The 27,929-nt window shown below is 42.8% G+C and overlaps 3 protein-coding genes across 4 annotated transcripts; 2 read left to right on the top strand and 1 right to left on the bottom strand.

The window, feature by feature from the left end:
- The first annotated feature begins 437 nt into the window (after positions 1 to 437).
- Positions 438 to 20,714, top strand: LOC111238534 (SH2 domain-containing protein 3C-like). The gene is made up of 11 exons (XM_022768100.1): positions 438 to 571; positions 7,276 to 7,315; positions 8,715 to 8,843; positions 9,622 to 10,004; positions 10,343 to 10,449; positions 17,762 to 18,228; positions 18,390 to 18,505; positions 18,606 to 18,777; positions 18,893 to 19,004; positions 19,140 to 19,346; positions 19,434 to 20,714. The coding sequence occupies exons 1-11, from the start codon at positions 489 to 491 to the stop codon at positions 19,601 to 19,603; spliced, it is 1,986 nt and encodes a 661-aa protein (XP_022623821.1). The 5' UTR covers positions 438 to 488; the 3' UTR covers positions 19,604 to 20,714.
- Positions 12,128 to 15,201, bottom strand: LOC111238535 (UDP-glucuronosyltransferase 2B15-like). Of its 2 annotated transcripts, none has more exons than XM_022768101.1 (2): positions 15,119 to 15,201; positions 12,128 to 14,049 (listed from the first exon to the last, which is right to left on the bottom strand). In XM_022768101.1, the coding sequence occupies exon 2, from the start codon at positions 14,045 to 14,047 to the stop codon at positions 12,467 to 12,469; it is 1,581 nt and encodes a 526-aa protein (XP_022623822.1). In that variant the 5' UTR covers positions 14,048 to 14,049; positions 15,119 to 15,201; the 3' UTR covers positions 12,128 to 12,466. The 2 variants fall into 2 exon arrangements, with proteins under 2 accessions (XP_022623822.1, XP_022623824.1); XM_022768103.1 differs by lacking the exon at positions 15,119 to 15,201 and having other exon boundaries at positions 12,128 to 13,337; positions 13,422 to 13,456.
- Positions 20,715 to 21,910: 1,196 nt separating the features above from the next.
- tor2a (torsin family 2 member A) lies at positions 21,911 to 26,963 on the top strand. The gene is made up of 5 exons (XM_022768091.1): positions 21,911 to 22,078; positions 23,592 to 23,857; positions 24,114 to 24,289; positions 24,587 to 24,714; positions 25,353 to 26,963. The coding sequence occupies exons 1-5, from the start codon at positions 21,958 to 21,960 to the stop codon at positions 25,595 to 25,597; spliced, it is 936 nt and encodes a 311-aa protein (XP_022623812.1). The 5' UTR covers positions 21,911 to 21,957; the 3' UTR covers positions 25,598 to 26,963.
- The last annotated feature ends 966 nt before the right edge of the window (positions 26,964 to 27,929 follow it).

The raw sequence follows: 27,929 nt of genomic DNA, 5'->3' as shown, positions 1-27,929 counted from the left end.
AGATTTTTTTAAGATTTTACATAAAAAATACAATTAAAGTCACATTATTATATTTTATCATTTTTATAATTATTATTATTATTATCATTATTAATTATATCTTATATTTAATTATTCATGTTTTACTGTGTAATACCACTGCTGTTTGTAATTAGCATAATTATCAAAAAAATGTAATTGTGTGAATGAATTGCTGTTTTACGAAAAACTTAAACGTAAACGTAAAAAAAAAACAAAAAAGAACGTAAAAAAGCCTAATTTTTTGATTATAAAGTTGTTATATTAGAAGAAAAACTCGTGATAGTATAAGAATGTTATAATTAAGGGTTCGGGTTTATTAAATAAATCGTGATTAGAATACATTATCGGGAAACAGCAGTTGTAGTGGCGGACATGCGCAGTGTGTCCCCGTCTGCTCGCTGCTGCTGCGGTTCAGCTCAGTCAGCCGGTGGACACTCAGCGGCGGTGTGTGACGGACTGTGCGGGACATGATGTGTGAAGTTGGGGACGGGAAGTGTCGGTCGGTCCGCTCCGGAGCAGGAGGAGGAGGAGGCGGAGAGGGAGACAGGAGGTGAGGAAACATGGAGTCAGTGTGTGTTCGTGTTAAACTCCGAGACAACATGTCAGCGTCATGAGTCACCTGTGTCACTGGCTGCAGGACCGCGAAATTTCAGGGGGACAGTGTCAGTGTTTGAACTTCGCTCGGAGGTGCCAGTGTCAGACACATGGTTCATGTTCGTCTGATGCTGCAAAACATGAAAAGCTCCTGACCAGTAAAACATTTACAACAACTTTGAAGTCAGTGGGTTACCAGGCTGGTCAGTAGTGTGTGTGTGTGTGTGTGTGTGTGTGTGTGTGTGTGTGTGTGTGTGTGTGGGATCTGGACCGGACTGTATGTTACATAAGAGGAGGAATTTGATCCTGCTCTGGCTTCAGTCAGAATAGTGATAAGGTTTTTTTTTTTTTTTTGGCAGAGATGCAGCTGCCTGTTTCACTTCATCCTGCTTGACCTGAAGCGCACCTGACCGTGACCTTTGACCTATTACCGTCAGGTGTGAGGAAGCTGTTTGATGTGGGATCTTTTTTCAATCGTTTTGTGACCTTATTGTATCAGATTGTTGGAAGTTGATTAAAAAGGCTGGTTTACGATCGACCGCTGTTGATTCCCCGGGGCAGGAATTAACAGGAAAGTCATTATTTTAAGGAAAAATGCCACAAAAATGTCACAGGATCCAGCTTCTCCGAAATCTGCTGGTTTGATCATAAGATAAAATAAGATAAAGATTAAAAAAACAAACAAACAAACACTTGAATATGTTAATTTCAGGGAATAATGTCAGACCTAAACCTAACCCTATAAACTAAAACAGTTCAGGTCTGAAAACCAAATTTAAACACGTGGTCTCGCTGCAAGTCCAGGTCCAACAAGATGGTTCTTCTTTATTTCTAACAAATCAGCGATTAATCAAAGCATGAAGACCCAGATGATGACGGAGGTTTCTTTTCTCAGGCAGAAATGCAGTCTTTGTTGTGAGGAGTCAGAGCGAAGGGGATCGAGAGGAGAATAAAAACCACTGATCTCAGTTCAGTCAGAGCAGAAACTGAGGTCGACTTTCACCTTCGTTTTAAACATGTTAAACTACTTTTTCCACTTTGTGTTTGTCTCTGTTGTAAACGGCTTCTACTATTTGTGGCGCCCCATGTCACATTTGTTATGGGTTATCATGGGAACTAGTGTGTGTGTGTGTGTGTGTGTGTGTGTGTGTGTGTATGTGTGTGTGTGTGTGTCAGGAGCAGGAAATGCTGTAAAATTTGATGCTGGTTTGGTGAACGCAGCCCCGAGGTGCAGGGAGTTTCCCCTCGCAGAGTTTCTGTGGACCGTGTTAATGAGCAGTGGACGAACCTGCCTCAGCTGTGGTTCAGTGTGAGAGTCTCTGTGAAATCCACCGTTATACATCCTGAAACTGAGAACAAAAATCAACAGTAAACAACAACACGGAAAGTTCCTGGAATCTCCCAGGTGTTTCTCTTGTTTTGACTCGGCTTCTCTCAGTCAGGCTCCGTGTCGATTGATTGACATCCCACTCAGGAAAGAAAACTTCCATCCTTATCATCCCGGCTGATGTGCTGACCTCGGTGACCTCACATCATTTCCAGCCAGAGTAACTCCCCACACCTGTGTGTTCATGGCGGGGGGTCGACCGATTATCAGTCTGGTCGATTATCGGTGGTAATATTCAGCATTTTCCAATCATCGGTATCGTTTTATTAACCGATAAAATAAAATATCTGAGTAAACCTGTTACTGCGTTACAGTTTAAAAGGGGGAGGGGTAAAACATCTGATTTGGTGATAATAATTAATAATAATAATAATGATTAATTACTAATATACACTCAATGATCAGTTTATTAGGGACATGTAGATCAAACTGATGTAGTCTGATACAACAGTCCTGCGGTCTCTCTCTGAGCCTGTCCCAGAATGCACTGGGGGCACAGCCTCCGACATCATGATAAGATGTTTTCTGTGGCCTGGTGTGTTGTGCTGTGAGGTCACGACCTGCTGACACCTGCTGAGTGCTGGAAAACCAAAATGTAACGTAATAAAAAAAATAAAATGGCAGTTGCTCTTAAACAGTGGCTTACACAGGAAGTTGCATCTACCTGTTTTGGAGCGCTGGCGAAGAGTTGATTTCTGGGTAAATAAGCTGTGCCTCATTTCAGGGGTCGCATCTTTCGTGGTTTCGTGGCCAAACCGAAACGAGACACCTGGTCTGCGGAGGATTTCAGCGTTGCGTCCCCGGCTGTGACCGCCCTCTCTGTCGCCTAGCAACCTTGACAGCACATAACTTTTTATCATGAAAACTTGAGGTTTTTAAGGCTTGTGGTTTTAAACTGAGCTGAAAGCTAATACTTACATTTATCAGTGTAATCCTCAGGCTGTCTGTCAGTGTTGTTTGCCGCCATGTTACTTCCATTACCGGCACACAACGAATCTTGGGATAGGTTGGGCCACGACGGATCCACCCGTTCGAACTTTCGAAGACCGCGTTTCTCAACTGCGCTTGAAGGAGCCTTCGTATTCGATCCTCAAATGCAACCTCTGAAGGACGCAGCTATAGTGTGACGTTAGCCGTTAGTATAATGTCAGCAATTTGGCAAAATGTTCCTCTGGAAAGACCCACCAGCAAAAAGATTACTGTACAGTATGAAAGGATTTAATTCAGTGTTATGACAACTAGTGTTATCTGTACCTGGATTCATTTTTTTATGGCTGACAGTCAAATTAGTAATAAAAGAGAGATTAGATTTTATGACATTTATGTATCTGTGCATGTTTTATAATGAAGATCAGATGATAAAATGCTTCACGATCGTGAACAAGTTCTTTCATAAATATCTCATCGTTTTCATGATCTGTTTTCCTTTTGCTGTTGAAATTAATTATTTTCGTCGTCTCAGGAAAACAAAAGTTGTTATTATGTCAGGATACAGTCAAATACACGCACTCACAGAGAGTGACCCAGCGTCTACCTCCATCACAGAATCATTCAAACATTCATTAAAACAACAGTTTTTGTGGTGTCGCTCGATGAGCTCCAGAGCAGTCGACATCTGTGAACGTGGCTCTTGACTGACGGGAGCTTCTCATGTGGTATGTTTTACTTGTGTGTTCACATCTGTCTGTGTGTGTGTGTGTGTGTGTGTGTGTGTGTGTGTATGTGTGCTGTCTGCTCTCAGAGTTTGTGTTTGGGAACAAAAGGTCACCTCCCTTGACGTTACTCATGGAAATATGCAGCATGTTGAGGAAGAGCAGAGTGACCGGGGGAAAAAAAAAAGGTTTCACACTCCCATCGTGTAGTTTCACTGACACGACACATCCGTGCTGTCAGGGAGAAACCATGAAACTGCGCCTCGGCTGTTTTTCCCTTTTTCTAACGTCAGTTGAAAAGTCTCAGCGGTCGTCCGTGTGCCGCTGGGCCTCCCCGAGCCTTCAGACTTGGTGAGACGCCAGCTGCTGTGATTTCTGTATGGACATCGGGGTCCGACGGAGAGGAAGTTTCCTCTGATTCAGTGCTGAAAAACAGGCTATTAGCAGATATGAGGTTTCACACAGCAGCAGAAATATTCCTCATCCTCCCTGGAGAAGTTTGTTGTGTTGCAAGCTGTTGCTGGGTGGTGTCACATTAACACACTGCTGCTGTCAGAGAGTTGTGCAAGAGGACGGACAGACAGACAGGAGACACTGTACAACTGCTATACAACTACTACTGCTACTGCTATACAAGTACTACTGCTACTGCTACTACAACTACTACTGCTACTGCTACTACAACTACTACTGCTACTGCTACTACAACTACTACTGCTACTGCTACTACAACTACTACTGCTACTGCTACTACAACTACTACTGCTACTGCTACTACAACTACTACTGCTACTGCTACTACAACTACTACTGCTACTGCTACTACAACTACTACTGCTACTGCTACTACAACTACTACTGCTACTGCTACTACAACTACTCCTGCTGCTATACAACTACTACTGCTACTACAACTACTACTACTGCTACTACAACTACTACAACTACTACAACTACTACTACTGCTATACAACTACTACTGCTACTACAACTACTACTGCTACTGCTACTACAACTACTACTATACAACTACTACTGCTACTACAACTACTACTACTGCTATACAACTACTACTACTACTGCTACTCCTACTGCTACTGCAGTGTCCAGGGCTGGGTATTCATGTTAACAACACTCAAGCACTTCCACTATAAATAATTTCAGGCGTGGCCCCCTGCTGCTTTAAACGTGTGGGTGAACTGACCTCAGGTTGAATAATGAGTTCAAAGTTCAAAGTCGTTCTATGAGTTTTAAAAATGTTAAAGCAGCAGCTGAGTTTCGTTAACTGAACTTGAGAGAACGAGTTCAATAAACTGAAGATATTGAGTCAGGCTGACAGATGTTACATACAGATGTTGCTTTACGGTAACTGAGGAGTTCAAAGACTTGAGAGTGTAATGAGGCAGTGATTGACCTCGATACTAACCTATATTGTGATTAGCATTGTTTTTAATCATAACTTAATGTAAAGCTCCTCCAGTGTAAAGGTCTCTCACCATGTGTAGTGTGATTATAGATCAGGTCTAGCTTCTATATTAATACTGTGAAAGTATCAAAGCCTCAGTCCACAGAGAAATGCACACAGCCTGTATTCAGAAACTGAGCCTTAAAACCAGCCGTCAGGACTTCTGGAACTTTGTGATGTCACAACAAAGCAGTCACCAAGCCCCGCCCACCTGGACCCACCATCCAAACCTTGCAGGATTTGGTTTCTCTGAGTGTTTCTACCTGAAATCTGCTTTATTTTTATTGGATCACTCAGAAAACAGTCAGCCAATCAGAAGAGAGGCTCAGAGCCTCCTCTCTTCTGATTGGCTCACAGACCTGTTGTTACTAGAGCTTCAGAGAGAAGCCTGAGAGAGGAGATGTAAAACTACACTGAGATGGTTTTTATATCTTCTGATGGAGCAACACTTAAAATAAAACACAGAAGAAGAAGAAAATATGGAGCTTTAACATAAATTAGTATCGTTCAAATTAAAATCTGAGGGGTCACTGGAGGGTGGGAGGTCTGCTAATGTGACACACAGTAATAAACACATTCAACTCATCAGTCAAAAGATTTCAGATCAAAAACACTTGTTTATAAGTGTCTGAAGTGTCTGAAGATAGAAACTAAAACTTTTAAGTTGCATTAACGTGAAATTAAAACTTTTGTATTTACCCGAAGTTAATAAGAAAGATCATTGATTGATCACACACATCCTCATTTCAATCATAAATTTTGACAATTTTAAACAGGATTTTATTCAGACGACATTTTTGTTGTATTTTCAGAACATTTAAGGTCAGTATAGGAGAAAAAAAATCAAACATTTCCACCCACCAACCTCAATAAAAATCAGTGTTGGGTTGTTTTGCTCATGTTATCATGGAGATGCCACTGTCAGTCAGATCTGGCCAAACTACACCCACACAGTACTGATGAAGCAGACTGAGCGACTAATGTGTCTGAGGTGTAGTGTAGAGCTTCCTGTTTTATTGACCCTAAACCTTCTTAATGATTTACAATGAAGCTCCCTGGAGAGAACGATCAACTTCTAATTATTGGTAAAAAACACACAGTGCACACATTCAATGAATGAATTTTAATTAACTTCTGTCTTTTAGTAATTACAAAGTGTGAAATTTGTCCACAGGCAAACACACAGCTCAACATATATGGAGTGTAATGATACCAATAATTAGTTTCTGTATGTTCTGACTGACACAACCAAAGTTACACAACATAAAACATGTCAAAAATCCGAATGAAAGAGGAAAAGGTTTTTATTGCGAAAAAAAAAATTCATACAAGGAACACCTTACACAACAACTTGAAAACAACCCAAGAGCTGTCTGAACCCATTAAAATACAAATCTGAAACAATAACCTGATGAAATCCTGAAACATGACGAAACATCTGCAGCCAGAACAAAGAGCACAGCTTCTCCAACAGACTGGATTCACAGCAACAGAACAAGTTCTACGGTTTTAGTTGTAATTGCAGATGGAAATGTTACAAGAACGAGTCGTGGGAACCAATAACAGAGCAGTTCACACGTTTCTTTAGCCATGCATGCTAGCGGCTCTAGGGGATGGTAGGGTTCAGTTCACTCTGGTCCACGTTCTTAACATCTATCAGATGGATTTCTATCATTTGGTCAAATGCCCTCTACTGCCACCAGGAGGTCAAATCTTTCACTTATTCAATGAGATATATCAACAGAAATACTAAAGAAAATACCAATCATCGTGTTAGCATGCTGACGTTAGCATTTAGCTCACCCAACATAAAGTGTTCGCTCCATAGAAGACTCGCCAGGGACACGTTTCAGACACTACCTGCATCATGGTTATGCATTGGATAAACGTAATTATTATCTCTGTCACATAAACAAACACCAGAGCTGCTGCATCACACATGAGGCCAAATACATACAATACACGCTAGCTAACAAGACGTGTAGTTTTTATTCATCTTTCACGTGTTTATGTTTGTTTTAATTTGTGTCCACACCTTCCTGTTTTGTCAGTTTGTGTTGTACACAAAATGCATTAGCATTAAGAGGATACATGCATTTAGCTGTGTAACGCTTTAATGTGAAACTTCTCACGCTTGTGTTTCTTGTGTGTTTCAGCCGCCATGACTTGACAGACAGCAGCGGAGAGTATGTGAAGGTAAGCTCGTTCTTAACACGGCCTCAAACCTATTTTCACCCAACGCTCTCGCTTCACTTTGTCCAACAACACGCTCTCTGTTCCCGGCGGCGGCCCCGGTTTCAGAGAGGGTTCACTGGGAGCTTGTTTCTGTGCGCCGCTCTGATCCTCTACACACGGCACTCAGGTTCTAATTCAATCAGACCGGCCGACAGAGAGGACTCTGGGAATGTGGCCCTCTGCCGTGGAAATACTTTGAAGCCGCCATGGTTACCAATGGCGACCGCAGCGGCCTCGATTCGGCCCGGCAGCTCTGCCTGGAAAAGGTGGAGGGAGGCGAGAGAATTTCCAGTTCATTGACTTATAATTGGATACTTGACAAACACACTTGTCTGAATGGGACAAGCTGGCAATGAATGATAATGCTAATGAAATTAAAGCCATTCATTAGGGCCCCCCCCCCCCCCCCCCCCCAACACACACACACACACACACACACACACACACACTTGATATCATAGGTCACTTTTGGGGACATTACATTGACTTACATTCATTTCCTGGAGACCCTGACACTAATCACTGACCTTAAATGCATCTATTTTCCAATTGGGGACAAAGCTTTTATCCTCAACTGGACAAGCTGTCCCCAATTTGTCCCCAAAAACAGCCTATGACAGACCTACACACACACACACACACACACACACACACACACACACACACCCTCCTGTTTCGTTTTGGAAGTGGACCTGGCCCGCTGCCAAGCCCTCGATTAACAGTTGAGTGGGACAAACCATTCTGTCAAAGCAGGAGGGCACCTACATAACAGTAAGTGAGGTGTGTGTGTGTGTGTGTGTGTGTGTGTGTGTTCCCAGCCTGTCCTCGGTGTAAACTCTTGATATACAGTAGCTTTTTTTTTTTGTTGTTTTTGTTGTTTATATAAAGACGCGACAGACAAAGCTCTGCTGAGTGATGACCCCCGTCGCACAATGGCGTTGCCGCGGCGACGAGGCCAAGACTCCAGCATGGGTCTGGGTCTCGGGCCCCTGGTGCCGCCAAGTGTGGATGCCAGTGTGGGAATGCCAGAACTGTCCGTCCTCCGTCTCCCTCCCTCCCTCCTCATCCCCCCTCTGCCATCTATTAACACACACACACACACACACACACACTCACACACACACACACACACACAGAGCTGCAGTTTGACTAGATTTACCCACAATGCTTGTTCCCTGAGAGGAAACACAAGAGTCTGGTTTGTTGATCCAGATGAGAGGAAGGTGGAGAGAGATGAACCCAGAGCCAGCCATGATGCTCTGAACTTGTTTTGTTGTTGTTGTTGTTTTTGTGTGTGTGTGTGTGTGTGTGTGTTTGTTGGATTTGTGTGTCTGATTGTGCGCCTGTGATGTCCTTTAAGTTCTCCAAAGAGAAGTTCTGGTTGGAGCCGCCGTCGGAGCAGCAGAGGAAGCAGCTGGAGGAGGAGCTGAAGCTGAGCGGCACCAACCTGAAGAGCCACGCCTGGTACCACGGACAAATCCCCTGGGAGGTCCGCCTCACACACACACACACACACACACACACACACAGAGTTGAGTTTAAGTTTTTACAGCTGAATTATATTGTTGCTATTCAGGTCGTTTACGACTTAAATGATTTAAATGTTGCTTTTAGTGACAGCAGGTTTTTTAACGACTGGATCCAAAATAAAAGCAGCTGTTAGAAACTAGTTTTATTCAGGACAAACCGCTTTTAATTCAGATTGAGTTTTACATTAAAATAACATGTCTGAATTTTTTGTTTTTGTTTTTTAAATCTCAGAAATCAGGGTAATACAGGAGTTCAACCACAAGAGGGAGCTGTGTTCAACTATCAGCTTTAAAGGCAAAATATTGTTCATTAAATCCAGATTTATTATGTAATTGTGCTTTAATCACTGACATGAACATAAACACACACGCAGTCCTGGTTCTTCTGGACCTGGACTGATCTCACAGTCTCTGAGCTCAGGCTGGAGGCTGACACTAATATTGGCTGTCTGCTTTATTTTGAAAAATGCATCAGCTCCTTTGTGACAGGAAAGAGGCAGAATACTGAATCTGAAGAGGAAAGTTTATCGTTTGAATTTCTTCCATGTGACTTTAGTAGCAGTAACGAGAAGAACCTAGATGATCGGCAGCCTCATGAATTTCCCCTGTCTGTCTGTCTGTCTGTCTGTCTGTCTGTCTAGATGTAAAACCTTGTGAGAATGTTCTGCTTTAATAATAGTTTCTGTGTTTGTGTTGTTTTATTAAATGGTAACGGTTTCCATGAACACGTCTCCTCAGGTGTCAGAGAGCCTGGTGTTGAACCACGGCGACTTCCTCATCAGAGACTCTCAGTCCAGTCCGGGCGACTTCGTCCTCACGGCCCACTGGGAGCAGGAGACGCTCCACTTCCTCATCAGGAAGACGGCGGTCCAGTCCGGCGAGACGTACACCCGGGTCCAGTACAGCCTGGAGGGCGAGGCCTTCGACTCCATCCCGGCCCTCGTTCACTTCTACGTGGGCGGCCGGGCGGCTCTGAGCCGGTGGAGCGGAGCTCAGATTCACCGGCCGGTGAACAGGACGCTGCCGCTCACCTACCTGGAGACGGCCTTCTGCACCGCCGTCGGCGCGCCGCCCTGCCCCCGAGGCCTGAGGAGCGGAGAGGAGAGGGTCTGTCCGAGGAGGTGGGACCTTACTTCACTTCCATTATCAGAGGAGAACAAACTTAGCGTAGCACGGAGTCACAGGAGATTTCTAACGACTAATGTATTGATTGATATTTGTTTGATGTTTTATTTTTTATTAGTAAAGTCACTGCAAACAGAGGAAACATGTTCAGGAGGTTTCAGGCAGCATGATCATTATGTTCATTATCTATCAGTCTGTCAAGTGTTTGTTGATTAATTGATTGACTGTTTAGTCTGTGAAATGGTTAAAGAAAATGACACTGACGTCTTCAAGTTCCTTATTTTTTCTGACAAACTCTCTGCCGTCTCTCTCACTCTCTTTTATCTCCACGCAGTCCTTCCTCTCTCCACCACCGGGAGGCAGACGTGAGCAGAGGACAGGACGAGCAGACGCTGCTGACTGCTGGAGAAGCATCGCTCTCGACCCCATACAGCAACAACAGTGAGTTCAACACAGAACTAAAGTCTTTCTCCCGTGTGTCCATTAGACAGATGTGCTCTCACACCGCACACACTCTACCTCATCGAGTCTTTATCACACTTCAAAGTGGTTTATTATAGTTATACAGCTGCTCTGTGTCATTTAAAATCCCAGTGACGGAGACTGTTACTGATGGATTCACTGTCAATTTTACATTTGATTAATATATATTCATTCATATATATGTTCATATACATATATATATATATATAGGCCTATATAATTTAATAATATACCATAAAGCCTCAGTATATGTTGATATATACACTAATCATATAGAATTTTATATGTATGTTGTTTTAATTAACTTTCATATATAAATTAAATACATATATCATTAACATATAAAAATTAATCATAGATATTTTTAATATCTGTAGATATAGATGTTCATATATCCAGAGGATGTATGTATGTAATAATAATTTATCCCTTTATAGGTGACAGATATGGCAACATCCCTTTTAATATAGGGACATATATATATATATATATATATATAGAGAGAGAGAGAGAGAGAAGTCTCTAGACTCCTCTACCAGCCATTGTCTGTAAAGTAATGATATTTAAATCTATATATAAGTAATTGTTCTGAATTATACTTTCGAAACAACTAAGATAATTATATCATAGCACATAATATCTCAACATACTAACACGTCAGTCTACTGTGATGTAAAACAGTGAATGTGAGAAATAAACAGCAGCTGTCGACCTTAAATAAAACTTGTCCTTCGAGTGCTGATCTGATTACAATAAAACTCATGGAAATTAATTCAGCTGTTTAACGAGTGTAAGAAGACACCGATAAGCTTCCGTCCTTCTGCGGCTCTTTTTCAAGGAACTGAATAATAGAGTAATTTAATATGTCGCCATTTATTTATTTATTTTTTAAACCGAGATGATTCCCATTATTAAACATTTACACAAACTGTTTTTGATGTGCAGTAAACATGTAGAGTTAGACTCAGCACCTTAATGAAATATTAGTTTTAATCACCTATCAAAAATAAGAAAAAGCTAAGATAAGAAAAAGCTAAAATAAGAAAAAGCTGAAATAAGATTACAAATTATAAGAGAGGCTGTATACAAAGATATCTCAGTAATGCCGCCAGGGAACTTCTTCTAATTTGGCACAAACATTCGCTTAGACTCAAGGATGAGCTGATTATTTTTTGGTGGTCAGAGGTCAGACGTCAAGGTCGCGGTGACCTCCCAAAACACATTTGTAGCCATAATGCAAGAATTCATAAACTAATTATGACACATTTTAACTCAAATGTCAATGAGGATAAAAATGAAGTGATGACATTTTATATCCAAAGGGTCAAAGGTTAACTTCACTGTGACATCATAATGTTCTGCTGTAGCACAGGAAAGGAAGGTTTTGACCATATTTCCTCGAGGAAACGACCACGAGGCGGTGATTCTGATTTACTATTTATTTGAAGATTAGTGGCACATAATAATAATAATAATAATGATAATAATAATAATGATAAATTCCTCAGATCTTTGAAATTTATACAAAAGTACATATAAAATAATCACAGTTTGTAAAGAAATGAGTTCCACTGTTATGAAGAAAAAACTTTTTATTATTATTAAGACGATCAACAATATTCAATTACTGCCCAACCTTAGTAATAGACAATCACAGGATACATGTGCCAGTTATTTTATTCCATTTATCTTCAAGTGCATTTAGTTTATGAGACTAAGAAAAATATTAAAAATCCTTCAAAATAAAAACATAATCCCTAAAAACTGATTACTTGGCTCAGATCAGATTTTTGAGATAACAAACAGAAACACGACGGCTCACGAGACCTTATGAGGTTTGTGTTTACGTTCAGCTACACGCTACACACTTCAGCTACACTACGCACGTTAGGACACCAGTGAAAGACTGACACAAAATACAGAATACAACAGTTTACTCGTGTGATGTTACACAAACAATCTCGCGGCACCTTCGTCATTCTTTCTTGACTTTGCTTCTAGAAAACACTCTGCGCCACAAAAACTTTGTTGCGGAGATAAAAACAATAAATACTAGCAAACTAACAGCCAGCAGGAATGCCACCACGTCGATCGAGTAGTACTGGATACTGGACATCCTATAAGACTCTGTCCTGAGGTGCGGAGCGCCCTTGTGCCTCATGACGAACTCGATCCAGAAAATGGCGCGATCCAATGGTTTCATGGGCTGGTCTCTGTGGAGGTTGGACAGCGTCGTCATCTTCTCCCTGTAGCTCGGCTCATAGAGCACCTCCTCCAGCGCCTCCAGGAAGTTGTCTTTGTTCAGGGTTGCGATGTCCAGGACTTTGGCCACGCCTCTTGCTTTCATCCTGAAGAAGTTGTCATGCTGGTCGAACATGAGGGGCAGGCCGACCAGGGGGACGCCGTGGTAGATGGCCTCCTGCATTCCATTGGTGCCTCCGTGGGCCACAAACACTCGGGTCTTGGGGTGACCCAGGAGGTCGTTTTGAGGCAGCCAGTCCAGGAGTAAAGTGTTGTTGCCGAGGGTGGACGGCCTTTTGCCTTGGTACCTCCAGATCACCTTCTGAGGAAGTTGGGCGAAACCAGCTGCGATGTCCTCGGCGACGTCCTCCGGAAGTTTTGCCACCAGGGTTCCCAGCGTCATAACAACGACGCCATGTTCCCCAGAGCTCTGCACGAAATCCTCCAGTTCTTTGGACAGGGTCTTGGAGGGTTTGCACTGAAATCCTGACATGTAGACGACGTTTGGCATCGTCGGTCGCGGGAACTCAAAGGTAAAATCGTTCCTCATCAGCCAGATGTCTGCCGCCTGGAACAGCTCCATGTAATGTACGTCGCTGCCGAAGTAACGATGGACGAAAGGTTTGTAGTTCGAGTCTGTGACGTACCAAATTTGAAAACATGTAAAGAAGTAGTAAAGGAAGTTCTTGAGCCGCTGGGTAAATGTCATCTTGTCAGTCAGCTCTATCCCTGGTAAGGGGACATAGGAGAGGGGGGATGGTGCAATCGCTTGATGCCCCTCACCCTGAATAGTCCACCTCACATTAAAGACAAGTGGAAGAGCCAGACGGTGAGCCAGAAGAACCCCTCCACCGATCGCTGGATCTGTCAGAACCAAATCATACTTGGCATCGTGGAGGCTCTGCATCAATTCGGGATTGTCAAATATGTCCCCCACCATCTCAAGCACCTTCTTATGCATTTGATAGAACTGGGTGATCAGTTCGTACTCCAGAGACATCCGCGTCCAGAGTGACGCGCCTTCCCGTCGCAAGTTCAGCATCGTGGTGACAAATGACCCGAAGCGTTTCTCATCGAAACCAGCTGAGGAGTTTATGGTGATGGACTTGTAGTGAGGCGACTCTGGCTTGATGTACCAGGTGTCTGACGGCCGCAGCACTGTGATCTCGTGGCCTCTGGAGTGGAGCTCCTCGATGATGACTTTCATGTTGACCCAGTGGCTCCCATCTACAGGGAACACCAAGACCTTCCCTCCATTCACCGGGGGCGCAGAGCAGAGCAGCACTGCGAGCGCTACCAAGGCAGTTCGGTACATCTCTGAAAGAGAGAGTCCGACAAGAGAAAGTTAGATCTGTCCTTAATAGAAGGTTCATTCAAGTGCAGTCAAAACAAACCTGATGCACACTACAACAAGTCTTTCTACAAAGGGTTTTCATTATTCTGTCAGCAAACTGAGGGCACACTGCTCCAATACTTGCATAACTCCCCAGATTTCCCCTCAGCTCGGTTACAGTTTCCTGATTGCATAACTACACATTGTGGGAATTCCTGCCACTAAGTCCCCAGAGGTTTAGAAAAGCTGTTTGCATTAAGTAGATGTTCCCCTGTCTCAGGTTTCACAGCTTTGTGTTCATGGCACACGGTAATGATAGTGGTGTCGGACTGTGAAGGGGATTTAACAGCAGCTGCCTTTGAAGTTTGAAGGAGCTTTTTTACAAAATCCTGCTGAAGAAGAATTAGAACCAGAGTCGTCAGTAAAATGTTCAGCTTTATCTTCACAAAGATAATGAGAGATAATCAGCTACAAATGCTTCAAAAATGATTTGAAACTCTTAAATAAAACATTTTGGCACATTTGAAATAAAAAGCATATTTTTGCCTAAATGATTTCTATGCAAGTAAAAGTTTTTTAAACTACAGTTTACGTTCAAATGGTAATGCTTTTTTAAAACAAATTATAATATCTATAATAATCTAAATTAAATGCATTAAATATCCAAGATTACCTGTGTATTTTCTCTCTGAATAAAGAGATAAAAGTGGGACATTCCTACATTTCTACATCAGAAACGTTTCCTCAGTGTTCTTGCTTTAAGGTCTTGGTTTTGAATCTCATTAGGTGTCCCGAGTCTGCGCATCCAAACTTCTACACTTGGGATTTTCTTCTCACAGTTTATAAACTGAGCTTTAGGTTTGTAGCGAGGTTGTTCCGTGCGTTCATAAAGTGCAGAACTGTTGTTGAGCTCGTCGCCATCTGCCTCTGACGGACCTTGATACTCTAACCCCCATCTGCAAGTACTCAGGGTTTAGCCGAACACCCCATTCATGCACGTAAACATCACAGTGATACTCCAGACCAAGAAACATCAGCTTCAGATTAACATACCTGTTAACAGGCGCGGAGCTTGAGGAGCTTCTAGACACTCTTGATGGTTTGATGATGAACATTCACTGGGAGCGTCACCTGGCGTCTCAGGGCATTTCACATTTCAACATGAGCTTGTTGTTCCGCAGCCTCCCACCCTGCCAGCAGATTGACAGGTAATAAGACCAAAGTTCAGAGTGTGTGTGTGAGTGTGTGTGTGTGTGGTATGCAGCAGCAGCAGCAGCAGCAGTTCAGTTACACAAGGGCAACTCGGGGAGACTCAGAGACTCACGTGTTGAACGCTGAACCTGAACTTTAGATGTAGTACTGAGATAAGATCAAGCAGCAGCTGCAGGTAAATGTGGAGCAAAGGCAAATTATTGAGAGAGGAGATATTTCTTTTCTTTGATTTACTCATGTTTTAATCACATTTCACTTTAAGTGAATGATTTTTAGGTGAAGTAGCTGCTGTGATATCACACTGTTTTACACAGAAAGGTTTAAAGGTTGTTGAAGGTCTCTGATTTCAGCGTACGGATGCTCATTGTTTTTATTTTTATTACGTTAATCTAAGCTCCAGCACATCCAATGTGCTTTTATTTTGGTGAGCAGTGGTCTTTATATACACAGGATTAAAACAATAAAAAAAAAAAAAACACGGAAGCAGCAATAAAAAATATGCAATTTTACAGATAAAAAAGAAAATTGTGACAAATACTAAAAGAAATTAAAGAACTAAAAAAGTTTTATTTGATTTAAAAAATAGATTACAGCAAAAAAAAAGTAAAAAACATATATATACATATATGTATATATGTATATATATACATGTCTACCACACAGTGTGTAGACATTGTCATTCTGGTTCTTGTGTAGCAGTGTCATCTGTTATAAGTGGTGCCCACAGTGAGGAAAGGCATGTGGAGCATGTGGAAGAAAGTTAATTTTCTGCAGCGCTGCTCCGAGCAAACCCAGGTAACACTGACACAGGCACATTCATTCAGGAAGTATAAAGTGTGCCAAGGGTTACATACCTGCTGTTTGCTTCACCTGCAGCTAATCCTGAGACTAGTGAGCAGAAAGAGTCACTGCATCTCACTCCTCCGTTAACTGTCACAAAACATCTGGAGGATAGTTCAGTTTGTCTGCTTCACTGTGAAGTAACAGAGATCCAGAGGTGAGACCAGAATCAGGGCTTGGTTTCATATACAAAACCTTGGATCATTACTAAAAAAATGTGTTGATCTATATGAAGTACTCTGACTTTGAATCAGAGCTCTTAGTCAGTGAAGGAATTTTCTTTAATTTTCTAAAATGTGATAGGCCATACACTGTTCATCACAGTGGCTCCAGTGATTCCTACTTGGGCCCTGAGAGCTCAACACACTGCNGCCAGCCACATACACAGATGACCCCTCTGGCTGCCATGGATACAGCGTGTGATGACATCACAGCAGATGCCTGCAGAGGCTGGATAAGACACTCTAAAAGATTCTTTCCACGCTGCATCGCAAGAGAAGATATTCGTTGTGATGTGGATGAGAATTCGTGGCCCAACAGACAGGAACGTCAGGAGGTGTAGGAAGACTGCACTGTAATTCCTACAGCACTGCATGTACAGTTTTCCCTAAGGAGATTGTCTTATGTTCACATTTCTACTTTTGTTTTTTTGTTTTTTTCTTTGTGCTATGCAGTGCTGTCTTTTTCTTTTCTGTATCGCAATGACATGTCAACAAATTACAGTACAAACAGTAAAAGCGTAAATGTGAATCTTGTCCAGTCTCTTGCAATCAATCTCCCACATACACTAAGGTGTAACTTACAATTTACAATAATTGTCATCAAAACTTTAGCCATAGTTTACATCAGAACATCCCTCCAGAGTACACTGTTATATTGACAACACGACTAAGCAATTCGACTCTTATCCGTGCACAATAACACAAGGACTTGTCAGTCTGATGGCACTGACATGTTCATTGACACAGATATTTACTTTTGAGAGATGAACTAAGGATTTTGAGCAAGAGACTGGCTGTTGCAGGTAATCCATGGTGTTTTCTATCTGTACGAATTGTTTTGAGAAATTCACTTACTGTTTTGCAAATGTCGAGGATGATTCGAGAAATGTACCAAAGCGACTGAGAAAAACTGTAAGACGACCCTCATAATGGATTTGTGACTAATTTATAACTCGTTTATTGATTACGCCTCATGTCTCATTAGTTACTGAGCTTTCTTTGTTTTCTCAGCCAGCGTTGTAGAGTGGTATCAGTTTAAGATTAAAATCCTAAACAAATGTATTTTTCTTTTCTTTGTCTCATTGTTTTGTCTTAGAAAGTGTCTCAGTCGTGTTGAGGCTGTTGTTGATTCAGTGACACAACTTTAACCCAAGTTACCACATTACCGATGTCTGAAGTTTCCTAATGCAGCTTTAAAAACAATCAAACTCATGTTGCCCTAAATACTCGCTAAAGCACCAAATGTACATTAATCCGCCACTGAAAATAGTCCCCTACAAATGCAATATTTCCTCCTGTTTGTTTGCTAAAGACAATGAGACTGTGGAAGAAATATTCCCGTCCATTTTTAACAGAATTTCTTGAAAAGTTGTTACTAGAGTTCATAAATATCCTTCTCTCCCGTCTCTTCCTCCGTCTCCAGCCCCACAGTCCAGAAGCCCTTGCAGTAGCAGGGCAGTCAGCGTGGCTCCATCGCCGTCCCTCCCAAGGTGCTCGGATACCGCCCAACCCCCGACCTCCCCGAACAGCACCCTTCACAGAGAGCGTGACGACAGACCCCAGCCTCATCCGAACCAGGACTCCCCCTTCTCCGACACAGATGGGAGCTGCTACACGGAGCTGTACCCCGGCCCTCAGAGCTACGTGGAGAGGCTGCGGGTGGAGGAGGGGTCGGCGGGCCTCGACCCGCTGAGGGTGGAGGACGGGAACGCGAACTTCTCGCCGGTGGTGGAGACGGTTTCTTCTTTCAAACCGAGCGGGTACCAGTCGCCGCTGATGCCCAAGGAGAATAAACCTCTGGAGGTCGGCGTTCTGCGGAGGGTGAAGGAGCTGCTGGCCGAGATCGACCCCAGGACGGCGGCCAAACACATCACCAAGGCTGACTGCAAGGTGCTGTCAGAGGCTGCTCTAATCAATATCTTTTTTTATTAGCAAACTATTGATACTGCAAAGGATTTGATTCCTTGGTTTCCCTCTTCAGTTTCTTTCACTTTAACACCTCAGAAGGAGAGTCGATATTTGATTTACAGTCATGTGTCCGTGTTTCCCAGATGGCCAGAATTCTGGAGGTGACGCCGGAGATGCAAAGGATGATGGGAGTCAGCTCTGGGATGGAGCTGCTCACGCTGCCACACGGCCAACAGCTGAGACTGGACCTGCTGGAGAGGTGAGGAACACTTCCTGAATGATGAGCAGACGACCTCATCAGTCTGATCTGGGTGTGATGCGAGCTGAAGTTATAAGTTGAAGGTCCGTGTCCCCCGCAGGTTCCAGACCATGGCGATCATGCTGGCCGTGGACGTGTTGGGCTGCACGGGGACGAACGAGGAGCGAGCCGGTCTGCTTCATAAAATCATCCAGATCGCTGCCGAGCTCAAGAGCACCATGGGCAACATGTTCGGCTTCGCTGCCGTCATGAGAGCCTTAGAGCTGCCGCAGGTGACCATCACACAACATCATCACACAGATGCTACACTGATGTCTCTTTCTGGACGTTTCTTGTCTCTTTCTGGACCTTTCTTGTCTCTTTACTTTCTGTCTCTCTGTGTGTCAGGTGTCCCGTCTGGAGCAGACGTGGATGGCGTTACGGCAGCGGCACACAGAGGGCGCTATTCTCTACGAGAAGAGTCTGAGGCCGTTCATGAAGAGCCTGAACGACGGGAGAGGTAGAAGTCCTTCAACACGTCACACCACGAGACAAACACTGCAGACGTGGTCGTACAGTGACTCCTGTCGGTCATTTTGTAAAGCACACCTGTCTTTTCACAGAGACGCTGACTGTCTGTGTGTCTGTCCTCCAGAAAGCTGTCCGCTGTCCAACACCACCTTCCCCCACGTCCTCCCCCTCCTGTCTCTGCTGGAGAAGAGTGTGGCGGTGGGTGAGGGGACGGAGCCCTGGGAGACGGTGGAAGTCGGTGTGGACGTGGTCATGTTCCACCTGGGAGCGGCGAGGACCATCGCACAGCTGGGCGGCATCTACCGGTCCAATGCCGAGAGCAAACTGCAGGGTAAGAAACAAACTCAGCGCTCTAGTGTTTTGTTGATCAATATTAATCTGATTGCCCTGATAAGACGCTGTGGTGGTGACGTTGCAGGTTTCCAGGAGCAGGCCGAGGTCCTGGAGCTCTTCCTGACCGACTTCCAGATGAGGCTGCTGTGGGGGAGCAGGGGAGCCACGGAGAACCAGGCCCTGCGATATGCCAAGTTTGACCAGGTGCTTACCGCCTTGTCCAACAAGCTGGAGCCGCCTGTCAGGTCGCGCTGAGCCCAGACCTGTTTATATTGACTGTTTACGCTGGATGAGTGCCCGGTCGTGTTCTCGTTCCTACATGGGACAGTCTGTTGGACACTGAGCGGCTCCCACTAGCAGCTTGGAGGATGCCTTGCTCAAGAGCGGCTGGAGGGAAGGCTCCGAACAGGGAGGCTAAAGCAGACTCAAGACAGTACGTCACCTTTGTCAGTCAAGATTTGCCCAAATGTAAGAGACAGATACTTGAAACATTTCACCTGCTTCTCTGGAGCTTGTTGGGATTCAGACTCCTGAACAGAAGCACTTCAGCAGGATGAAGTCGGCTTACGGTTAAATTCTCGTAGGAGGATTGTTTCAGCACCTTTGAAACTGAGCCTCAACTGATCTGACTCAAGGAAGAGCGAAGCTTAAATTTTACAACTCCCTGTCAAAGTCCGAGCTGTCGAACAAGTGGAATCAGGAGTTTCTGGAGGAGTTGTCCTCATCACTCTCTCACTTACCACTAAATACATTCTGAACTTTAATGTTTCATCCACTTGTGCCAGCATCCTTTATTTAATATGTTTAGGTGTGTTGCCGGAGGACTTTATCTATAATGTGAACATGAGATATCAGCGGTACTGGGCCGGGGGTCGTTGTGGTTCGATGTTTCTGTTCTGCAGAAAAAAAACAAAACCTTTTCTGTCACAAAACGCCTGAGGCCTGCTCTCATGAAATCGTTACTGAGATGAGGTGGAGCCTCATGTTTTTATGTCTGCCTGAAGGCTGGACCTTCCCTAAATCTACAAGTGCACCAACTGTATGTCATATTGCACAACCCAATAACAGAATAACATTATATCTACAACTTAGATTTCTATAATGACATGTTTTGTATTATGTTTATTGTAATGTGTTAATCATTAGGATTTTCTAAATGGAAGAGAATATTTAATGCAATCTGGGATGAGGAGACTGGTTACTTGTTTCCATTATCACACACTCTGTATCTCTTATTATGAAATGAAAGGAAGTGAGTGAAGTGACCCAGACCACACAAGCACAGCACAGGTACACAACATTTCTATTACCGTTCGTAGTATTAATGCCTAATATTTATCTGAAATGTGAAATGTAAATAAAGGTGTGTACCTCACTGTGGTTTATTTATTGGATTCTGTCATACACATCTGTCACTTACAGGTCTGATGCTCATTTCTCTGCCTCCACTAAAGCGAACGTGTATTTGAAATGAGATCTGACTCACGCTGCATGGTGTGAAACACAAACACATTTCTCACACTTACCTGAAGAAATTTGGCGTAAATTTGGCGCTCTCTGACGTGTTTTGGTGTAACATGGTGTGATCACAAATGAATCTGTGCCAGAGCAGGAAGTTAAACACAACAACCTTTCCAAACTCGGGTTACTCCAAAGACTAAAGACTTCCTCTCTCTTAATGAATCCTAAAGTGTTTCTCTTGATGTCCCAAGAAGTAAATAAGTTTTAAAAAATATATCTACATATACAGGTGTGGCAAAATTCTTGGTATCCTTCCACTTAAATGAGGAAAAACCACAATTTTATCTGAAATAAGTTGAAAGTGACGAAAGTAATCAGCGTCCACTATTCTCTTTGAAATAGAGCAGACACTTTGCTTTTGATGTTAGATGTAACCTATTCTTTTAAATATTACAGCACATGAAAATGGCATCAACAAAGATATTGGGAATCACTGCGATCAAGTGCTTCTTGTAGTTCTTAATGAGACGAATATTCACATTTGAAAAGAAAAAAAAAATCTGCTCTGTAATTCTGAGATGATTATCTTGTTAATTTTTTGGGGAAATTTTTCTTAAAAAATAAATGAATAAAATTCCTGCTGTTTTTCAGAATTACTGACATTACTTTGTTGAAATTTTAGAGAAAAGTTTTCTTAAAAAAAATAAAAAATAAAAAAAGATTCCTGCTGCTGCTCTGTTTTTCTGAATTAACAACATGATTATCTCAGAGGTTTTCTTTAAAAGAATTTTGTTTTTTAGAATTTTTTTCTCAAGTGAATTCATTACGCTCCAGTAAAACACAATTAATCAGTTATCGAGATATTAACGATTTATTTAGCCGTTGAAAAATCAATGAATCAACTAATTTTTTGAAGCTGTAGTGTTGTTCCAGCTTCTAACAGCTGTCTTATCTGGACTGTGATCCTCCAACGTGTCCTATACGTCACGTCTCACGCCAGACGCCATGCTTTCTAGGAAATGTAGTCCTAACCGTCACCTCGTTACGTGTTTCTGGGCTCCCTTATGGAAGTAGAAAAACTACAAACCGGCCGGTCTTCGTTAGGAGAAGGTCCAGTCGGTTCTCCTGTCTGCCAGTCGGCAGCCAAAATGTTGGCCGTCCTGTGTGTGCTGCTTTTATCCCTTTATAACCCGGTCTGCGGCGTTTTCCAGAAACTTTACTGCACCATATCGGAGAGCTGTGAGTGTGACTTCAAGCCGAATATCAGAGGTAAGAAGATAAATGTCTGTCGTGGCTAGCTAACATTAACTGACTTCTTGTTAGCCAGCTCGCCGGGCAGGAAAGATACAAGTATATTTTGCCCAGTAAACGTAAACTTATTTCATATGTTTTGTTCTTGTGCAGAAAAGGTTATCTAACTGACATTTTTAGTGAACAGTGTTCATGAAGAGTTAGTTAAGACTGTTACTGTTACTGTTAGTCACTGTTTTGCTAGCAGGCCGTTATGCTAGCTAGCAAAACACAGGAACCTGTCGCTGTTTTGCAAGTTACAAGCTCTAAACTGTGGAGGATATTTCCTCATACACAGTTTTTTTTGTCAGTGAAATTAAAAAGCCACGAATCTGCTTTTGCAAAAGTCCAGACAGACAGACTGGAGCCAAAAAAACTAAAACCACACGATTTTATCTTAGGATCGTGAACGCATCGCAGGCTTGTTTTGATGCTGTCTAATACCAACCTCCTGGACAGGTCTTGCTGGGATTTAGTGCTTCTGACATATGTTATACTATAACAGTAAAGTTAAATATGATTAACAGGCTGAATGACCAGACAATCAGTCACTTCTATCTCTAAATAATCCTTCTGTTGTCTTCTCTGTTGTTCACTTAAGTTTCATTTTCCATTTCCATTAATTAGGGAATACTTGAAACTTATATTTAATCTAATTTTTTTCAGAATTTTATGTAATATTCCCTGCATGAAATAAAAATAGGTTAATGGATCACACACACTTTTATGGGCAAGATTTTATCATGTTCAGTTCAAGGTATTTTTCATCTGAGTAGCAGGCCTGTTGCTATCCTCCACATAGAAAAAAGAGCAAATTGAATAGAAATAATTTGACATAAAATGAAGGCAGTTTTGTCTGAATAAGTTAGGCCAAAATATATATATATTAAAAACACTGATTAATTTATCTTAATTACACCCTTAGAAAGTACTGGCTCACCTGTGCTTCACCTGTGTCATTGGATGTCCTGTATCATGACTGACCTCTGGTGGAGCGTGTTGAGCACCACAGTCGTGTTAAATTCCCTTGCATACCTTCACGCTGTGATACCATGGAAGCCTGATGCATAACATAAATGTTTTTTTGTAAGGGTCCCTTGAATTCAGTTACTAAAGGTACTTCAACCATCTTGTATCGCACTGAGACAGACAGACAAAAACAGTGCTCAAAATCCAAAAGCCTAAGATCTGAACTCAGATCAGCATCAGCTCAAACTCAAGTTAAGTTTGAAATATTTGGTGAATTACCACTCTCTTTGGATTTTCAGGTTTAGTCTGAAATCACCAAATTCTTCTAACTTGAGTTCAGTAGTTTGTGGCCTGGGAATCATTTTAGGAACAGCTTTGTTTTGACTGAGGGAATCTGGGGGTAGTGGTTTGTTTTCCTGTGCATAAGGGATTTTGTTTGTCTGCCTTCTTACTTCTTACTAAAATGGGCACAAGCTGTGATACATTATGTTTTTGGTGGTGGTCTTTATTTCCCCATGACCAGACCTGGAGTGGGACCTCTACAAGAATCTCTATGGACAACATCTGGCCCAGGACATCGTGTCAGAGGAGGTGGCAAGGTTCCTTCAGAATAAAAGCCCTGATCGCCCCCTGGTGCTGTCCTTCCATGGCTCCTCGGGGACAGGAAAGACGCTGGTCAGCTCCATGCTGGGAAATCACCTGTACGGCTCAGCCATGAGCAGCCCATACGTCCACCAGTTTGTTCCCACGCTGCACTTCCCCTTACCTCAACGGGTCGATGAGTACAGGGTAAGTCCGGGGTCACTGTGGCACAGTGCCGTTAGGTTTTTATTTAATCACCTCTTGCAGAAGTGAGGAGTAGTTACAGGTTTGTGACAAACAGCTCCATCTGAAATCAGAGATGAAGAGCAGGCAGAATGAGTTGGGAGATGCTTAAAAGTATGATTCATTCAGATTTATTAAATGTTGAACTTGCAGAAACCACATTGGGCAGGATAGAGAAAATAACCTTGTCTCGACTTAAGTTCCCTCGTGTGGTTTGCAGGAGGAGCTGAAGAGCTGGGTGCAGGGGAACCTGACGGAGTGCGCTCGCTCCGTCTTCATCTTTGACGAGATGGAGAAGATGCCTTCAGGCCTCATCGATGTCCTGGAACCTTTCCTGGGTCCTTCCCACGTTGTGTTTCGCACCAACTACCGCAAGGCCATCTACATCTTCATCAGGTACACACAGACACAGATATACGCACAAACACTGGGGGGCGTGTCAGCGGGACAGAAACTGTTGTGTAGCTGCAGTTGGAGCCAAAACTTACAGTACCATCCATCTTCATCTCTGGAAGACAGAGGAGAGTGTAAATAACAACATGACATGACTGTTACTCCAGAAACTTCAGAATTGCTTTATTTTCTCACATATACTCAATTAATATTCTTTAGAGCCAAACATCAACAGCATTGTTCTGAACAGATCACTATTTTTAGACTGATGTTGTAATGATGGAAGTGTGTCTCCTGCAGCACCACAGGAGAGGAGGTGATTAACAGACTGGCTCTGGAGAACCGGCAGGCTGGACGCGACAGAGAGGAGATCAAGTTGGCCGACCTGCAGGAAGCCGTTGCACAGACGGCTTACAACAACGACACAAGTGAGTCGCTCGGTGTGCACAAAGCTCGCTCTTCTTCCTCCTAAATTTGCAAAAGCTATTTGAAGAAATTTGTGTATTTATGACGAATTCATTAGAGGTAAAAACTAATATGGGCCATGACTTTATGAGAATTATCTAAGTGATTTCTGTATCAGGATTGTCCTTTTTAGAGCTCTGTTATTTACATGTGTTTTATATTATATTTATTTAATATTTTAATCTGAAGTATGAAACATTTGCTGCTTTTCTTCGTCTTGTGTAATTATGAACTGAATGGCTTTAAATTCTGGAGCGAACAAAATAAACAGCTTGAAGTAGAATAGGTGTGAAAGGGTTCAGATTAATAATACTAAATGTAATGAGTTTATATTTAATTAAAAACAAAGATCGAACAGAACATTCACATCCATATTCAGTGCTGAGTATACCATGATGTTTGGAGCTGACTCCTCCTCAGTCTCCTGCAGCCGTGCTCAATAACGAGCTAAACGTTGGCCACAGATGAAACAGCGACTTGTCTTTGTTCAGTTGATCAAACACGTTAATTAGTCCGTGTACTGCTGCAGACGGGCTCGCTCACTGATACGTTATTGTTAGATGAAGGACTGAAGTGAGTGTCTCTCTCTCTCTCTCTCCAGGCGGCTTCTTCCAGTCCAGCGTCATCCAGCAGAAGCTCGTCACCCGCTTCGTTCCCTTCCTGCCGCTGAGCCGGCGCCACGTCGAGCGCTGCGTCCTCTCGCAGCTCTGCCAGCAGGGCAGCTGCGGCCGCACCGACGTGGTGGACGCAGTAGGGGGCGACATGATCTACACTCCCGTCCAGGGACAGTACTTCTCCACCACCGGCTGCAAGGCGGTCCCTGCCAAAATCAACTTCTTCCTGTGAGCTGAGGAGCTGGTTTTTCAAAGGACTGAAAGGGAAACTCTTACTTGAGGTGAGTCGGTGAAAAGTTTCAGAGTCGTGGAGGAGATTCAGAGTTAAGGATGCCTCCTGCGCCCGGAATCAAAGGGAATCGAACTCATAAGCCTCTGGATTCGAAGCAGTTCTGCGCTGCCAGTGCTGAGTTTACCTGAGGAAGCTTTAATCAGTCAGTCCACGTCCGTCTGTGAGCTCAGGAGAGTCTCTTCCCTGACTCTGGTCAGTGTCCCGCCACGCTCTACCTCAAACACAACTCCACCTTTCATTCATGAACTTGAAGTTGGTACAGCGTGGTGTCAGAGTCCAGCTGCAGGTCATTACTTGATTTTTTTTTTTTTTGCTTAAACTTCATTATTTATCCAGTCTTAATTTATCTTCTCAACATCACCCTCCTTTCACATTCACTCAGCCACTGCAGGAAACCTCTGGAAGGGTCTAGCACGAGGTTCGGTGCCTTGCTCATGTGTTAGCTGACAGCTAACGGTGGTAGAAAGGAGCTCGGTCTCTTTTCTCACTGATGCAGATTTTCTGCTTCGTCTTGATAAATGTCGCAGTTTCACAGAGTCTCACTAAAGAGGTCAGAGATTCTGTTTTTAATGTCTGAATGTTTTAACATTCAGGAAACATCTCTTTGCCAAGAGATCCTCGGACTTCACAGGAGTTAAAATTGCAGTTGTGAGAACAGTTTTGCTCATGTCAGGTAAAAACCTTGTATCTGTAGTAGAGAGTAGCTGCGTTCACAGATTCAAATCGTGAACACGGGTCCATCTGAACGTGTTTCATCTGCAGCCCGTCGTGCCCCACAAGAAACGAGATGATCTATCTCTGAGTGCTGGCATTTGGTTTGTCCGTTCAAAAACCTTGTATCTCCAAAATGTCAACTTCATCTAAAGAGCGTTGGAAAGTGAACTCACTCACCCAAAACACAACACTACAGTAAGAAATGGAAGAGTTTCACATTCACACTCAGATTAAGAAATTCAACCACCAACATAAGTCCTTTTAAATAAGAACTCAAATAGTGAAATATCAGATCCTGCAGTAAATACGTCTGACTTCACTCAGTGGCTTTTAGTTTTAAATCGAGGGCTGCACAATGAATCGAAATATAATCAAAATCCCAATGTGGCCAAGTGCAATAAACAAATCACATGAGCCGCAGTTTATTTTGTAAAAGGTAAAATGAGTCACAACATTGCTGTGCGTCGTTAGCACCACAAGCGTTGTGTTGCTATGGAGACGCCCGGACCTACACATCATATTCTCCAGACGGAAACACGTTCGTCCACAAAAATCACATCATCATTTTTAAATGTTATTTCAGTGAAAATGAAACGCAACTGAAATCACAGTATCTGCCAAAATAATCGCAGTATGATTTTTTTTTTGTTGTTTTTGCATATGGTGCAGCCTTATTTTAATCTTCATAATAACATAACATTCACCCAGTTTGTATTGAGAACATCCACTGTCTGTCTGCAAGTGTTTTCTCTGCTGCTCTCCGACCTGCTTGTACATTGTGGGAGCACATGACCACTTCTGCCATGAGGTGGCAGTAAAGACTTCATTTTACCAAGTGTGGAAGAGGTGAAGCAGAGTTCACCTGCAGCTCACCGCTTTTTTTATTTTATTTAGTTGCTTTACCGTAAAATGTTTTGTAACAGGCAACAGCCACGTGTGTTTAAACACAAAGTGCACTTTATGTTTATGGAGGATGAAATGGACCTGAGGGATTGTTGAGATAAACAGTGTGTGATGAGGAGTCAGGATGCAGCTGCCAAAAGACATGCTTTTATTATCAAGTTATGACAAATTAATTATTGTTATTATTTATTGACGGCTGTATGAAGAAACACAGCAGAGTCGGTGTGTGAGGATGAATCAGGCATCTTCCTGTGTCTTTTGACCATTTTGCTGTTTCAGCCACTAAAGTGTTGGAGAATCTTTCATATGCTTCCTCTGAGGCAAATTTAACTCCTGGTACTACAGTGAAAAGTACAAATAAATTTGTAATAAATAAAACAAACTGCTGTTCTGTGCCTTTTTTTTGAGAAATGTCTGTTACCAACTGTAAGATATTTGTCTTCACACTGTAAGAAGAGACTGTTAGTGAGAGACGTTTGCTTCACAGAGGTCCTCTCCTTAACAAACAGACCAGGGGATTAAAACCAGTAGAAACTCAGAATAAAGCAGTTTCATGTTAAAAGTCAGTGATTTACTGACGCAGCAGATGCAGGACGTCTCCAGCGGCTGGGAGCTGAGCTGATAACTTCAGATCCAGACGTCCGACGACTAAAAT

Source organism: Seriola dumerili, unplaced genomic scaffold, assembly GCF_002260705.1.
Source record: "Seriola dumerili isolate Sdu_G_001 unplaced genomic scaffold, Sdu_1.0 BDQW01001417.1, whole genome shotgun sequence".
In the NCBI taxonomy this organism is placed as follows: Eukaryota; Metazoa; Chordata; class Actinopteri; order Carangiformes; family Carangidae; genus Seriola; species Seriola dumerili.
This window is presented reverse-complemented; position numbering and strand designations above follow the sequence as displayed.

What these genes read in the sequence shown, in the direction of transcription:
- LOC111238534 (XM_022768100.1), top strand. Translation starts at nt 489, where the DNA reads ATGATGTGTGAAGTTGGGGACGGGAAGTGTCGGTCGGTCCGCTCCGGA. An exon ending in GGCGGAGAGGGAGACAGGAG is followed by an intron (nt 572 to 7,275) that starts GTGAGGAAACAT and finishes TGTGTGTTTCAG; the next exon opens with CCGCCATGACTTGACAGACA. An exon ending in TGCCGAGAGCAAACTGCAGG is followed by an intron (nt 19,347 to 19,433) that starts GTAAGAAACAAA and finishes GTGACGTTGCAG; the next exon opens with GTTTCCAGGAGCAGGCCGAG.
- LOC111238535 (XM_022768101.1), bottom strand. Translation starts at nt 14,047, where the DNA reads ATGTACCGAACTGCCTTGGTAGCGCTCGCAGTGCTGCTCTGCTCTGCG.
- tor2a (XM_022768091.1), top strand. Translation starts at nt 21,958, where the DNA reads ATGTTGGCCGTCCTGTGTGTGCTGCTTTTATCCCTTTATAACCCGGTC. An exon ending in AACGGGTCGATGAGTACAGG is followed by an intron (nt 23,858 to 24,113) that starts GTAAGTCCGGGG and finishes TGTGGTTTGCAG; the next exon opens with GAGGAGCTGAAGAGCTGGGT. An exon ending in GCCATCTACATCTTCATCAG is followed by an intron (nt 24,290 to 24,586) that starts GTACACACAGAC and finishes TGTCTCCTGCAG; the next exon opens with CACCACAGGAGAGGAGGTGA.